This window comes from Rhincodon typus, chromosome 4, assembly GCF_021869965.1.
Source record: "Rhincodon typus isolate 14 chromosome 4, sRhiTyp1.1, whole genome shotgun sequence".
NCBI lineage: Eukaryota > Metazoa > Chordata > Chondrichthyes > Orectolobiformes > Rhincodontidae > Rhincodon > Rhincodon typus.
The window spans coordinates 2,895,160-2,908,623 of NC_063335.1; the positions used below are offsets into that span (position 1 = coordinate 2,895,160).

The window sequence follows — 13,464 nt, forward strand, 5'->3', positions numbered from 1 at the left end:
TGCTTGGCCTGCTGTGTTCATCCAGCTCTACACCTTGTTATCTATGTAAAATAAATTATTGTTTTACACCAATTATATTGCTTTTGGTATTTATGTTATAAATAGTGGCCTGGTAGCATAGATCTTGAGTATTGTTAAGACGAGACGTTTGGTTGAAGCATTTTCATCTTGCAGTCACCAGGTCAGTAATGCAAGAATACCTATTTCAAAGGAAGCAACAATTTATACAGCATGAGATAAAGGTGCTGATTTTTTGGCCAGTCAACTTAGATTGGTTGTGATCTTTCTGTGGAAAATTCATCATGGAATTATTGTTACTCATGCTTTTGTTTAAATTAAAAAACAAAGGTGTATGCCTGCACATGATCTTTGTGCTTGCAGGTAACAGTGCCCTGTGTATGATATATAACTTCTAGCAAGTACAATTGAGACAGATTGGAAACCTGAATGATGCTTATGTTATGCATGAAAATTGATATCGGCTCAAACTTAAAATCAAAAATGGCTGATTTCTCAGCGGGAAGCCACTAGGAAGGCAAGTACATCGAAACAGCTTATTGACGTCACAGCTAAAAATATTTCATTCGTAATACTTAAGGTCAATGAACATTGCTGTTGGCTTACATAAAACGGCCTGAATGCAAGGTAAGGAATGAAACAAATCATAATTAATATAAATAACAGTGTCTTTGTTTGAGCTCCAAATTCTTGCTGGTTAAGCAGATTATTTTGGTAACGGATCATCAATTGTACTATTATGCCCATCTGGATGGCAAGTAAAACACCAAAAGTTGTTAACACAGTAATAACTGCAAGAAAGTTCATAACCTTCACATATGATGATGCAGTTGTAACTGTGAATTGAAAACATTTGCCATCCTTTTCGGAGCTGTCAAAATACGTTAGAAACAGTGGGAAAACAGCAAAAAACACCAATGTCCAGACAACTAGGCTCACAGCAACTGCATGCCAAGGTTGGTAAAAATCCATTGTCTTCTTTTCTCGAAAGAAACTGATCATCCTTATGACAATTATGGCCACATAGAACATGAAACACAGGTACATGTGAGCATGAATCATAGCACTCACCAGCTTACAAAATATTTCACCAAACTTCCACTCATTGAGAACATAATAAGAGATACGGAAAGGCACAGTTAGGAGAAAGAATGTGTGCATCAGTATAAGATTGACCATGGCAGTGGATGTCACAGATTTACTGTCTGTTTTTATTTTCCAAGTCATGATGATGGCTCCAGTAGAACCTCCCACAAGCACGATGGTGTAAATTGCTATTAAAACTGCATTATAAGTGGATCCGGATGGACTGCAGCGAAATGAGCCATTGGATGTTAAATTGTTGCTTGTGAGTATCCCTGTTAAGGATGTTGTATTATTCATTGCTGATATGTTAATTGTTTTTCTCCAAATCCTTCAAGAAAAAAATGTATGGTAGGTAAAAATGTTTTCAACAAACTGTCTATCCCTAGCCTATGGCCTAACTTGGCCTTTCACTCACTTATATCCATGCCTGTTGTTACAACATTCCTTCTGTTTGACTGCATACTAGAAATCCCCTTCCCCCCATCCAAAACACCCGTCCACCTCCTCACATCTCTCTTCTTAAAAACTTTTCAATTTCTAAGCCTTTTTTTTAACCATGCTTTCCGTTCTTGTTCCTAATTTATCTTTCTATCACTCAACTTTAGGGTTCATAAACCTAATGTCAGGGGAGGCAATGGCCTAGTGGTATTATCACTGGACTGTTAATCTAGAAACCAGGATAATGTTCTGGGGACCCGGTTTGGAATCCTGCCAAGGCAGATGGTGGAATTTGAATTCAGTAAATGTCTGGAATTAAGAATCTAATGATGATCGTGAATCCATTGCTGATTCTCAGGAAAACCCACCTGGTTCACTAACGTCCTTTAGGAAAAGAAACTGCCATCCTCCCTGGTCTAGCCTATGTGTGACTCCAGACCCAAAGCAATGTGGTTGACTCTTAACTCCCCTCTGGGCAAGTAGGGATGGGCAATAAATGCTGCCTAGCCAGAAGCACCCTCATCCTGTGATGAATAAAACAAAACAACCCTCCTGCTTTGGGTGGGAGACTCGTGATAGTGGTGATTTCCTGGTGTTGCAATCAGCTCAGAACAAACAGTCCCTCTTTGTGAGATATTGCACGCGATAATTACCAACAAATATAAACTAACTGGGCCGAGGTGGTGTAGATGTCTGAGAAACATATTGCTTCATTGTCATTTGTGCGAATTATGTCAATTGGGCTAACAAGTGCAGGCTGAAAACAGAGTGCAGTTTTGGGGAAAAGGGTGAAGACAAGCTAATCATGTTCGCTTTCCACTGAATTCACCGCCCCTCATATTTACAGTGAATCTTTCCCTCTACATAAACTATATCCATAGCTACCTCATATGATTTTGCACATCATGTCACCTTGCTAGTCCCATCATATTAACAGACAAGATCATCTCTGATCACTTCTTCATATCACTTACCACTTCCAGACCACACTGTACCCCATTATGCATCTGTCCCAGAAAGAAACTATCCTTCAATTCGTAAGTTGTGCATGTAAAATTTCAACTGTCTAGCCTTTGACTCTCCATTCATGACAAGATTTCTCCAGCTAATGATTTGCTCAATGACCCTCTCACTTCTCTCTTTGATGCCTAATCCCCAGTAAAACCACAACTATCTACCCCTCCCCTCCCCCAACACTGCTGGCCACTCCTCCAGTTTGGCCTTCTTGTCCGCTAACCCATTTGTAAGGGATGCAAACTTGAAAGGGAATGAAAGGCAAATGGTTTAGCCAAATTTGGCTGGACCACATAAAATACAATGGATCCTGCTGTTGTCTGTTAAAACCGCTCATTATTCCACGACCATACTGGAATGCAAAAATAACCTGTCCTTGAGTTCTTTTCTCTAATGCAAACTGTCTCCTTAAACCCTTCTCCAATGTCCTTTCCAATACTAAGTGCAAACTAGCTCAAGAACTTCTTGAGACCATTTGATCAGCTACTTCTGCCACATCCCTCCTTTCCACCAACTTGTCGATTGAAACTACCGCTTTGTTCTTCCCTGTCATAGATCTGAACTGACAACTTAGTCTAGATTTGCATATATTTCTCTCATGTCTTCTCAGAGGTTATCTTGTCTATGAGACTCATTTCCACTAAACTGCTGATCACCCAACCTCCTCTCCTTGATTCCCATGTAAATCAATATTGTTAATAGTTCTATTTATTCAGCAGTTAGATCTGCCATCAGCATCACTTTCAAAAAACTGAACCTTGTCCCGACCATCCTTGCAAGCTACCATCCTCAATTCCAACCTCGCTTTCCTTTCCAAAGTCCTTGAACATATTTCTATTTCCCAAGCTTTCCTACAATACTGTATTTGAATCCCTGCAAACAGGTTTCTGCCCAAGCCACTAGACCAACACAACTGTTAATTGAAATAACAAAATAACATTTTGTAAAGATAAACTTGCCAATTTCATCCTTCTCAGTCTGCAGTCTTTGACACATTCAGCCCACTCCATCTTCCTCCAGTCCTTCTCCGCTGTCATCTAGCTGAGTGAGTCTTACCTAATTTCACTGTAGCTTTTGACTTCTCTCCCTGCTCCCATGCTGTTACCTCTGCTATCCCCAAAGATTGATCTGTGGCCCCCTCCTATTTCAAACCAACACATTCACCCTCAGTGATGTCATCTGAAAGCACAGTGTCAGTTTTTACTGCATGTTGATAACAACAAACTGTACTTCACCATCACTGCTCTCAACTCCACTGTTCCTAAACTATTAGACTGTTTATCTGACATCCAGTATTGGATTGGCAGAAATTTTCTCCAATGAATTATTGAAAAGACTGAGGCCATAACTTTCAGTCCCTACTTCAAACTCTGTGCCATCACTCCTTTACTCCATCCCTCTCTGTGCTGACAATCTGAGTTTAAAGCAGTCAGTCTGCAAATTTGGTGTTAGCTTTTATTCCAAAATGACCTCCCATCCCATCATTAAGAGAACCTGCTTCCACTTCCCTAGCATTGTCCAACTTTTCCTTCTTTGCTACTGCCAGATACAACTTTTCCAGCACACTCCTGGCTGGGTTTCCCACATTCTAAAAGGCATCTCAAATGACTTCACTGTCAATTAAGTACTTGGAAATGTAGTCAGTATTGTAACGTAGTCAATTTGCACAGCAGTCTCCCAAAACAGCAACATGATAATAATTGATTTTTAATAATCTGGTTTTTAGTAATATTTATTGAGGGATAAAAATTGGCCAGGATCCTGGGAATGACTCCTCTATCATTCTTCAAATAGTACTACAGAATATTTTATTTCTACCTACGCAGGCAGATAGGGGCTCAATTTAATGTTTCACCTGAAAGATGGCACTCCCTACATGTGCTACTGAAGAGTCAGCACAGATGTTTGTACCCATGTCTCTATAGTGGAATTTGCACCTAGAACCCTATGGCTTGGAGGTGAATGGTATGACCAATTAAACCAAACTGATACTTCCTACCCCCCCATAAATTTGAGGTCATTCACTGTGGAACTTTTCTTAACTTGCATCATGTCCTGTTTCCCAATTATGTACATCGATTCCCGTACACACAACGGCTTTTTAAAATATCTCATCCTTATTTTCAAATCCATCCATAGCTGTGCACCCGCGTCTCTACTTGCCCATATCCATATTTCTCCGAGATATATGTATCCTTCTAATCTGAATTCACAATCAAAAGTATTAGTGTGTCACCTATTAACTAATTATAGAATCACAAGTTATATGTATCAATCATAGTCATGTAAATTTATTAACTAGCAATCACAAATCTAGTTATTTTAAGCAAATACATTTTCAACAATGTTAGCTTTAACCTGTTAGAAAGTTGATGGCCCAGCAAGCCTCAAAGCCACAGGTTCAATACATCAGTGGCTGGCTTAGACATCCAGCAGTTAAATTATTAATCTCTCCCCAGTATGAGTAAGCTGGAATGTGTTTAAATATAATCATATGCCCTCAATAAAATGTTGATACCTTCCAATCAGTTTTAACAATTAATGTATTTATGCAGTACCTGTATCTTTAATGTAGAAAAAGAGCTCTCAAGGTACGACGCAGGGATCAAGGAACATCACTAGAAACTAGAGTCTTGAAGAAAGCTACGAGCTGAATCTATGACCCTAATTGTTCCTCCTGTGAATCATGGCAGTATAATATTATTCACCAGTTACCCATAATGCAAGCCATCCTGTCTAAGTCCAGGAAATAGAAGAAAACCACAATAGGCATTTCACATTGTGGTTGAAGAAACAAGCTAAAGGAGAACAATTTGTAGTGAGAAAATCTAGAGTGGCCTTGCTTAATAATCAAGTTCTCTCAGAACATAACTAATCAAGGTCCCTCGGAAGAGATTTTTGACCAGGAGTCAAAACACTCAGCCCCTCGACCCTGATCCACCATTAAATAAGTTCATGGCTGATGTGGTTTCTCCATTCCCACCTTTCCCTGATGAACATTAACCTTGTTGTTTTTCAAGAATATATCTAACTCTGGCTTAAAATATTCAAAAGACTCTCCACCACCTTTTGAGATAGAGAGTTCCAAACACTCATGACTCTCTGTGAGAAAGTATTTTTCCTCATCTCTGATGTTGCAGAACATCCATCAGGGGAAGATGAACAGCCAGAGGTTGTGGTCTACATCAGTACCAATTACTTTGGTATGAAGGGGAATGAGGTCCTGAGAGCAGATTTTAGAAATGAGAAGGAAGGATGAAAAACAAGGCTTCTAAGATAATAATCTCAGGGTTACTTCTGGTTCCAATTGCTATGAGCAGAGAAGAAGAGAAGTGAGAGATTGAACATGTGACCAAAAAACTGGTATAGGAGGAAGGCATCAGATTTCTGAGACTATTGGGATTAGTACTGGAGCAGATGGGATCTGTACAAGATGGACAGAGTAAATCATAGCTGGATCAGGATTATCATTCACACAGGGAGATTTGCTGGCGCTGCAGGGAGGTTTAAACTGGATTAGGATGGGGACAGGAGCCTGAGAGGGAATTCAGATGAAAAGGAAGCGAAACTGGTACAAGGAAGTAGAATAGGCAGTTAGGAGGGATAGTCAAAAGGGAAATTGCATTTTATGTTGTGTAGTAAGAAAGGGCTAATTGGTAATCTTGCTGTAAAGGAGCCTCTAGAAAATTGTGACTATAATATGATAGCATTTCACACAATGTTTGGATATGATATAGTTCATTCGGAAACTAGGGTCTTACATTTGAAGAAAATAAGTTATGAACACATGAAATGCAAGTTTTCAATGGTAGATTGTGAAAATACTCTATAAGATTTGACAGTTGTCATACACAGGTTAGTATTTCTAAAAATACCATCTGGTCTGTGTATGATAGGGATGAGGTCAGCCAGGTTAATCTCATAGAATATGAGTTCTCTGATTGAGACTGTTAACCTGGTCCAATCAGGAAGTCCTGGCCAATAGATATAAACAGGAGTGTCAGAGGTTCTGCTCACCAGGAGCCAGCTCTGAGCTAGCTGTGTCAGTGTCTTGTGCTATGCGTGTGTCAATAAAGGGTGACTTGGTGATGCAATACCAGTCTTTGTGGAGTTATTTCAGTGGCGAGGAGATTGGGATTAATGATGTGACCATTCAAATATGCCTACTAGCTGAAGCCCAGCTGGATTTCAAATAGACAGACCAACTGGCTTTGTCATTGGAAAATGTGGCAAGTGGTGTTTGTGAGTTACAGGGTACACCAATGGAAGTGGCCATCCTCTCCAGGCCAACTGAGTTTGCAGCACACCATTTGAATGAACAGAAGTCTTAGGTCAGCCCACAGGAAAACCCCCAAACAAAGCCAAGCATCGGCCAAACAGCTAAGGTCTTCTCAAGGATCTAGGCCAACAACAGTTGTAGTTCCTACCAGTATGTGGACTTGAGACAGCTAAAGCGTGCTACTAGGCATGAATTAAGTAAGAGAACTCATTGGCCAGTATCCAGGAGAGTGCACATCCTTAAAGGTCCACCTACAGACTGGTTTGGAACAGTTAAATTTCTTAGCAACATCCAGATCAGAACCAATCAAAATAAACATCTTGTTAAGTGGTCACCCAGTTCTAATTGTGGTTGATACCAGCGTGGCTGTATCAGTGCTTACGGTACCAGCCTTTACCAAAATTCACTCTGGGACTCCAAACCTTAAGTTTGCGTAAGACCTCAGCCAGGCTGAGAACCTACATTGGGGAACACCTACAGATTAAGGGTATAACTTCAGTTCTGGTCTCTTATGAGAAGCAGCTGGAACAGTTACCACTGATTGTAGTAAAAGGTTTGGGCCCAAGCTTGATGGGGCAAAATTGGTTGAGAATAATTCAATTTGATTGGCTCAATATTTTTTGATTAGAAAATGTCTGCCTGAGTGAAGTCCTAATTAAATACCTGGATGTTTATCAGGGAGGTCTTGGGACTATCAAAGGGGCCAACACCACCTTATATTTTGTACAAGAAGCAATTCAATGATTCTGCAAGGTCCACCCAGTGCCATTTGCCTTGCGTGCAAAAGTAGAGGCAGAAATCAGGAGGCTGGAAAGCGAAGGAATCATCAAACTAGTCCAGTTTGCAAATGGGCAGCACTGGTTTTACCAATTGTGAAGCCTGATGGGTCGGTTCGCCTTCGTGGGGATTTCAAACAAATGCTAAACCGCTTTTTGCAACTGGACAAATACTCAATCCCTTGCATAGAGAACTCTTAAGGAAAACTGGTGGTGGGTGGTGAGCTGTCCTTCATGAAGCTGGACATGAGCCAAGCGTACTTGCAATTGCAATTAGATGTGGATTCCCAGAAGCAAGCTACAATTAATAAGGGTTTGTACCAATATCCGACACTGCTTTTTGGGATATCATCAGCTTGTGGCATTTTCCAGTGGACAATGGGGAACATTTTACAAGATCCACCCCAGGTCATCATTTATCTGGATGATGTGCTAATAACCAGCAAGACCAACAAAGGGTATTTAGAGAATTTGGACATAATGCTTAAAGAGGCGAGGGTTCACCTTAGGAGGGAAAAATATGTGTCCTAGACACACCAAGTGATCTACCTGGGCTACAGAATCGTCAAGACCAGGTTACACCCATTGAAGATAAAGTGAGGGCAATCAAAGGTGCCCCACCTCCTCTGTCTGTACCAGACTATCTATCCTTAAGTTGGTGAATTATTATGGAAAATTCATAAGGAATCTGGCCTCCACCCTGGCACCATTACATTTGAAATTGAAAAAGGGTCAGCCTTGTAGCCAAGACGTAGCCTTTAGGGAAGTGAAGAAGCAGCTATAGTCATCTGAGATCTTGGCACATGACTATCCCAAGTGAGATGTGGTGCTGACAAGTGATGTCTCCCAGTATGGTATCAATGTAGTGTTTGCTCACCGGTGGTCCAGCAGAGAGGAACATCTGATTGCGTATGCTTCCCGGACTTTGGCTATTGCCGAATGAAGAAACGCCCAGATAGAGAAGGAAGGTTTGGCAGTCATCTTTGGTTTGAGAAATTTCCACCAATACCTTTACAGATGTACATTTGTATAAGTAACTGACCACAAACCCCTGCTCGGCCGACTTAAAGAGGACAGGGCCATGCCGTACATAACTTCAGGTCAAAGTCAGCGGTGGGCTCTTATTCTGAGTACAATTACAAGTTGGAACACCATTCAGGAGGCCAAGTGGCAAATGCAGTTGCCTTGAGCTGCCACTCACTGGCGGTGGTGCCGTTACTAAGAATAAAGAACAAAGAACAAAGAAAATTACAGCACAGGAACAGGACTTTCGGCCCTCTAAGCCTGCACCAATCCAGATCCTCTATCCAAACCTGTCACCTATTTTCCAAGGATCTGTATCCCTCTGCTCCCTGCCCATTCATGTATCTGTCTAGATACATCTCAAATGACGCTATCGTGCCCGCCTCTACCACCTCCGCTGGCAACACGTTCCAGGCACCCACCACCCTCTGCGTAAAGAACTTTTCACGCATATCTCCCTTCAACTTTTCCCCTCTCACCTTGAAATCGTGACCCCTAGTAACTGAGTACCCCACTCTGGGAAAAAGCTTTTTGCTATCCACCCTGTCTATACCTCTCATGATTTTGTAGACCTGAATCCAGTCCCCCCTCAACCTCCGTCTTTCTAATCTACTCAACCTCTCTTCATAGCTAGCGCCCTCCATACCAGGCAACATCCTGGTGAACCTCCTCTGCACCCTCTCCAAAGCATCCACATCCTTTTGGTAATGTGGCGACCAGAACTGTACACAGTATTCCAAATGTGGTCGAACCAAAGTCCTATACAACTGCAACATGACCTGTCAACTCTTGTACTCAATACCCAGTCCGATGAATGAAAGCATGCCGTATGCCTTCTTGACCACTCTATCAACCTGCGTTACCACCTTCAGGGTACAATGGACCTGAACACCCAGATCTCTCTGTGCATCAATTTTCCCCAGGGCATTCCCATTTACCGTGTAGTTCGCTCTTGAGTTGGATCTTCCAAAATGCATCACCTCGCATTTGCCTGGATTGAACGCCATCTGCCATTTCTCCGCCAAACTCTCTAATCTATGTATATTCTGCTGCATTCTCCGACAGTCCCCTTCACTATCTGCTACTCCACCAATCTTAGTGTCATCTGCAAACTTGCTAATCAGACCATCTATACCCTCCTCCAGATAATTTATGTATATAACAGTGGTCCCTACACGGATACCTGTGGAACACCACTGGTCATAGTTCTCCATTTTGAGAAACTCCCTTCCACTACAGCTCTCTGTCTCCTGTTGCCCAGCCAGTTCTCTATCCAACTGGCTAGTACACCCTGGACCCCATGCGACTTCACTTTCTCCATCAGCCTACTATGGGGAACCTTGTCAAACGCCTTACTGAAGTCCATGTATATGATATCCACAGCCCTTCCCTCATTTATCAACGTTGTCACTTCCTCAAAGAATTCTATCAAGTTGGTAAGACATGACCTTCCCTGCACAAAACCATGCTGCCTATCACTAATAAGCCCATTTTCTTCCAAATGTAAATAGATCTTATCCCTCAGTATCTTCTCCAGCAGCTTCCCCACCACTGACGTCAGGCTCACCGGTCTATAATTACCTGGATTATCCTTGCTACCCTTCTTAAACAAGGGGACAACATTAGCAATTCTCCAGTCCTCCAGGACCTCACCCGTGCTCAAGGATGCTGCAAAGATATCTGTTAAGGCTCCAGCTATTTCCTCTCTCGCTTCCCTCAGTAACCTGGGATAGATCCCATTTGGACCTGGGGACTTGTCCACCCTAATGCCTTTTAGAATACCCAACACTTCCCCCCTCCTTATGCCGATTTGACCTAGAGTAATCAAACATCTATCCCTAACCTCAACATCTGTCATGTCCCTCTCCTCAGTGAATACCGACGCAAAGTACTCATTAAGAATCTCACTCATTTTCTCTGACTCCTCACATAACTTCCCTCCTTTGTCCTTGTTATCCTCTTGCTCTTTATGTATGAATAAAAGGCTTTGGGATTTTCCTTAACCCTGTTTGCCAAAGATATTTCATGACCCCTTTTAGCCCTCTTAATTCCTCGTTTCAGATTGGTCCTACTTTCCCGATATTCTTCCAAAGCTTCGTCTGTTTTCAGTCGCCTAGACCTTATGTATGCCTCCTTTTTCCTCTTTGCTAGTCTCACAATTTCACCTGTCATCCATGGTTCCCTAATCTTGCCCTTTCTATCCCTCATTTTCACAGGGACATGTCTGTCCTGCACTCTGATCAACTTCTCTTTAAAAGCCTCCCACATATCAAATGTGGATTTACCCTCAAACAGCTGCTCCCAATCCACATTCCTCAGCTCCTGCCGAATTTTGCTATAGTTGGCCTTCCCCGAGTTTAGCACTCTTCCTTTAGGACCACTCTCGTCTTTGTCCATGAGTATTGTAAAAGTTACAGAATTGTGATCACTATTCCTAAAGTAATCCCCTACTGAAACTTTAACCACCTGGCCGGGCTCATTCCCCAACACCAGGTCCAGTATGGCCCCTTCCCGAGTTGGACTATTTACCTACCGCTCTATAAAATCCTCCTGGATGCTCCTTACAAATTCTGCTCCATCTAATCCCCTACCACTAAGTGAATCCCAGTACTAGAAGAGTTCATTCTAGTTTTAAACTTTCTGGACACAATTCCGGACACTGTTGACAATATCAGACTGCGGATACAAAAATATCTGCTCCTGGCAAAACTGAAACAGATGGTGGTGATGGGGTGACAAAAAGGCCATCACAACAAGAATTGAAACTTTTCTGGACTGGACGAAATCAGATTACTGCAGAGGATGGCATATCATTATGGGGAACAAGTGTGATTGTCCTGAGAAAGGTCACTACCAGATACTGGCTGAAATCCACCAGGGTTATCCAAGGGTTTTGAAAATGAAGATATGTTTGGTGGCCAGGATTGGATTCTGACATAGCCATGTTGGTGGGGCAGTGCCCAGAGTGCCAACGAGGACAAAATGTACCACCAGCAGCTTTCCCACATATTTGTGGAATGGCCGGGTAAACCCGAGACTCAGTTACACATCAACCACGCCAGTCCTTTCATGGGCCGTGTGTTTTTTGACATTGTGGATGCACGTTCAAAGTGTTTGGACATGCATAGAGTTCATTCATCAAACACGGGATGACAGTTGAAAAGTTGAGAGCATCTTTTGCCATACACGAACTCTCAGAGATGTTGGTCACAGACAGTGGACCATCATTTACTAGCAGGAAATTTGATTATTTCCTAAAGCCAAATGGCATTCGATATGTAAGGACAGCTCCATACAATCCATTGTTCAGTGGTCTGGGGAAAAGAGCAGTCCAAGCTTTGAAGGTAGGCTTAAAGAAAGAGTGTACAGCTTCACTCAATACCAAACTGCCCCAGTTCCTATTTGATTAAAGGACCACTCCTCATGCAACTACAGGGACAGCTCCAGCAGGGTTGTTAATGGGGAGGAGACTCCACACCAGGTTAAATCTGATCTTCCTGGACGTGGGGGTTGGTGAAATGGCATCAGGAACATCAATGCCAGACACACGACTCCTCTAAGAGAGAGACGCAGTTTACTTCAGGGGATGAAGTTTGGTGTCAAAACCATGGGAATGGCCCTGCAGGATAAGAGGGATGGTCAGCGTGAGATCAGGAGAGGCAGTGCTGAACAAGCATGTGGACCAGATGTAAGCTGCAACCTTGCTAACGGGGCAGGAGTGAAACATACCCGGCCCCTCAAAACATCCAGCAAGGCTATCAGAACCCGTGGGTGCCCCCCACCACCACCTCCACCAAGCAGTGAAGAAATTTCTTAGGATGAAATGAATTTGGCAGGTGAATGGGCCCACATCCCAGGACTTAGAGGAGGAGGGATGTAGTGATTGGAATGAGGTCAGCCAGGTGGACCTCACAGAATATGAGTTCCCTGATTGGGGCTATTAACCTGGTCCAATTAGGGCTGACAGATAAAAACAGGAGTGTCAGAGATTCTGCTCACGCTAGGAGCCAACTCTGAGTTAGCTAGGTCAGTGTCATGTACTTGCACATGTAAATAAAGGGTGACTTGGTGATGGGATACCAACTTTCTTGGAGCTATTTCAGCAGGCAAATTGAACGCTCATCACTATACAGGATTAAGTAACGTCCCAGAAATAAGTGTAAAACAGAAAATGGAAGAAGGAGGAACACATGACAATTACAATCACCAGGAAAATGGCAGAAGTGTTAGACCTCCATTGTGACAAGTCCCCGACTATAACGGATTCCATCCTAAAGTTTTGGCTAGTGAGATAGCTAAAGCATCTAGTGTTGGTTCTGAATAAATTCCATTAGATTGGGCATTAGCAGATGTGTTAGAAAGCAGGAAACTACAGGCCAATAAGATTGACATCTGTCATTGGGTATATTTCAAAAGCTATGGGCAGCACAGTGGCTCAGTGGTTAGCACTGCTGCCTCACAGCGCCGGGAACCCAGGTTCGATTCCACCCTCGGGCAACTGTCTGTGTGGAGTTTGCACGTTCTCCCCATGTCTGCGTGGGTTTCCTCTGGGTGCTCCGGTTTCCTCCCACAGTCCAAAGATGTGCAGGCTAGGTGGATTGACTGTGCTAAATTGCCCATGGTGTTGAGAGATGTGAAGGTTAGGTGGGTTATAGGTGGACAGGTCTGGGTGGGATGTCTGAGGGTCGGTGTGGAGTTGTTGGGCCGAAGAGCCTGTTTACACACTGTACGGATTCTATATTAAAGAAAATACAGTAGGGCACATAGAAAAATTAAAATAATCAGATAGAGTTTTGTGAAATTATGTTTAACAACTTTATTGGCGTTATT

At 42.6% G+C, this 13,464-nt stretch overlaps 2 protein-coding genes across 3 annotated transcripts in view; both read right to left on the bottom strand.

Annotated features, from left to right (window-relative positions):
• The window catches only part of LOC109934924 (probable G-protein coupled receptor 141), a 66,101-nt gene that overhangs the window by 39,264 nt on the left and 13,373 nt on the right, over window positions 1–13,464 (bottom strand). The gene's annotated exons all lie outside the window — the stretch shown is intronic.
• On the bottom strand, window positions 54–5,225 carry LOC109917746 (probable G-protein coupled receptor 141). Its single transcript, XM_020517599.2, has 2 exons — window positions 5,115–5,225; window positions 54–1,432 (listed from the first exon to the last, which is right to left on the bottom strand). The coding sequence occupies exon 2, from the start codon at window positions 1,399–1,401 to the stop codon at window positions 514–516; it is 888 nt and encodes a 295-aa protein (XP_020373188.1). The 5' UTR covers window positions 1,402–1,432; window positions 5,115–5,225; the 3' UTR covers window positions 54–513.

Bases quoted from the DNA above. Each gene is read 5' to 3' on its own strand.
- LOC109917746 (XM_020517599.2), bottom strand. From the start codon at position 1,401: ATGAATAATACAACATCCTTAACAGGGATACTCACAAGCAACAATTTA.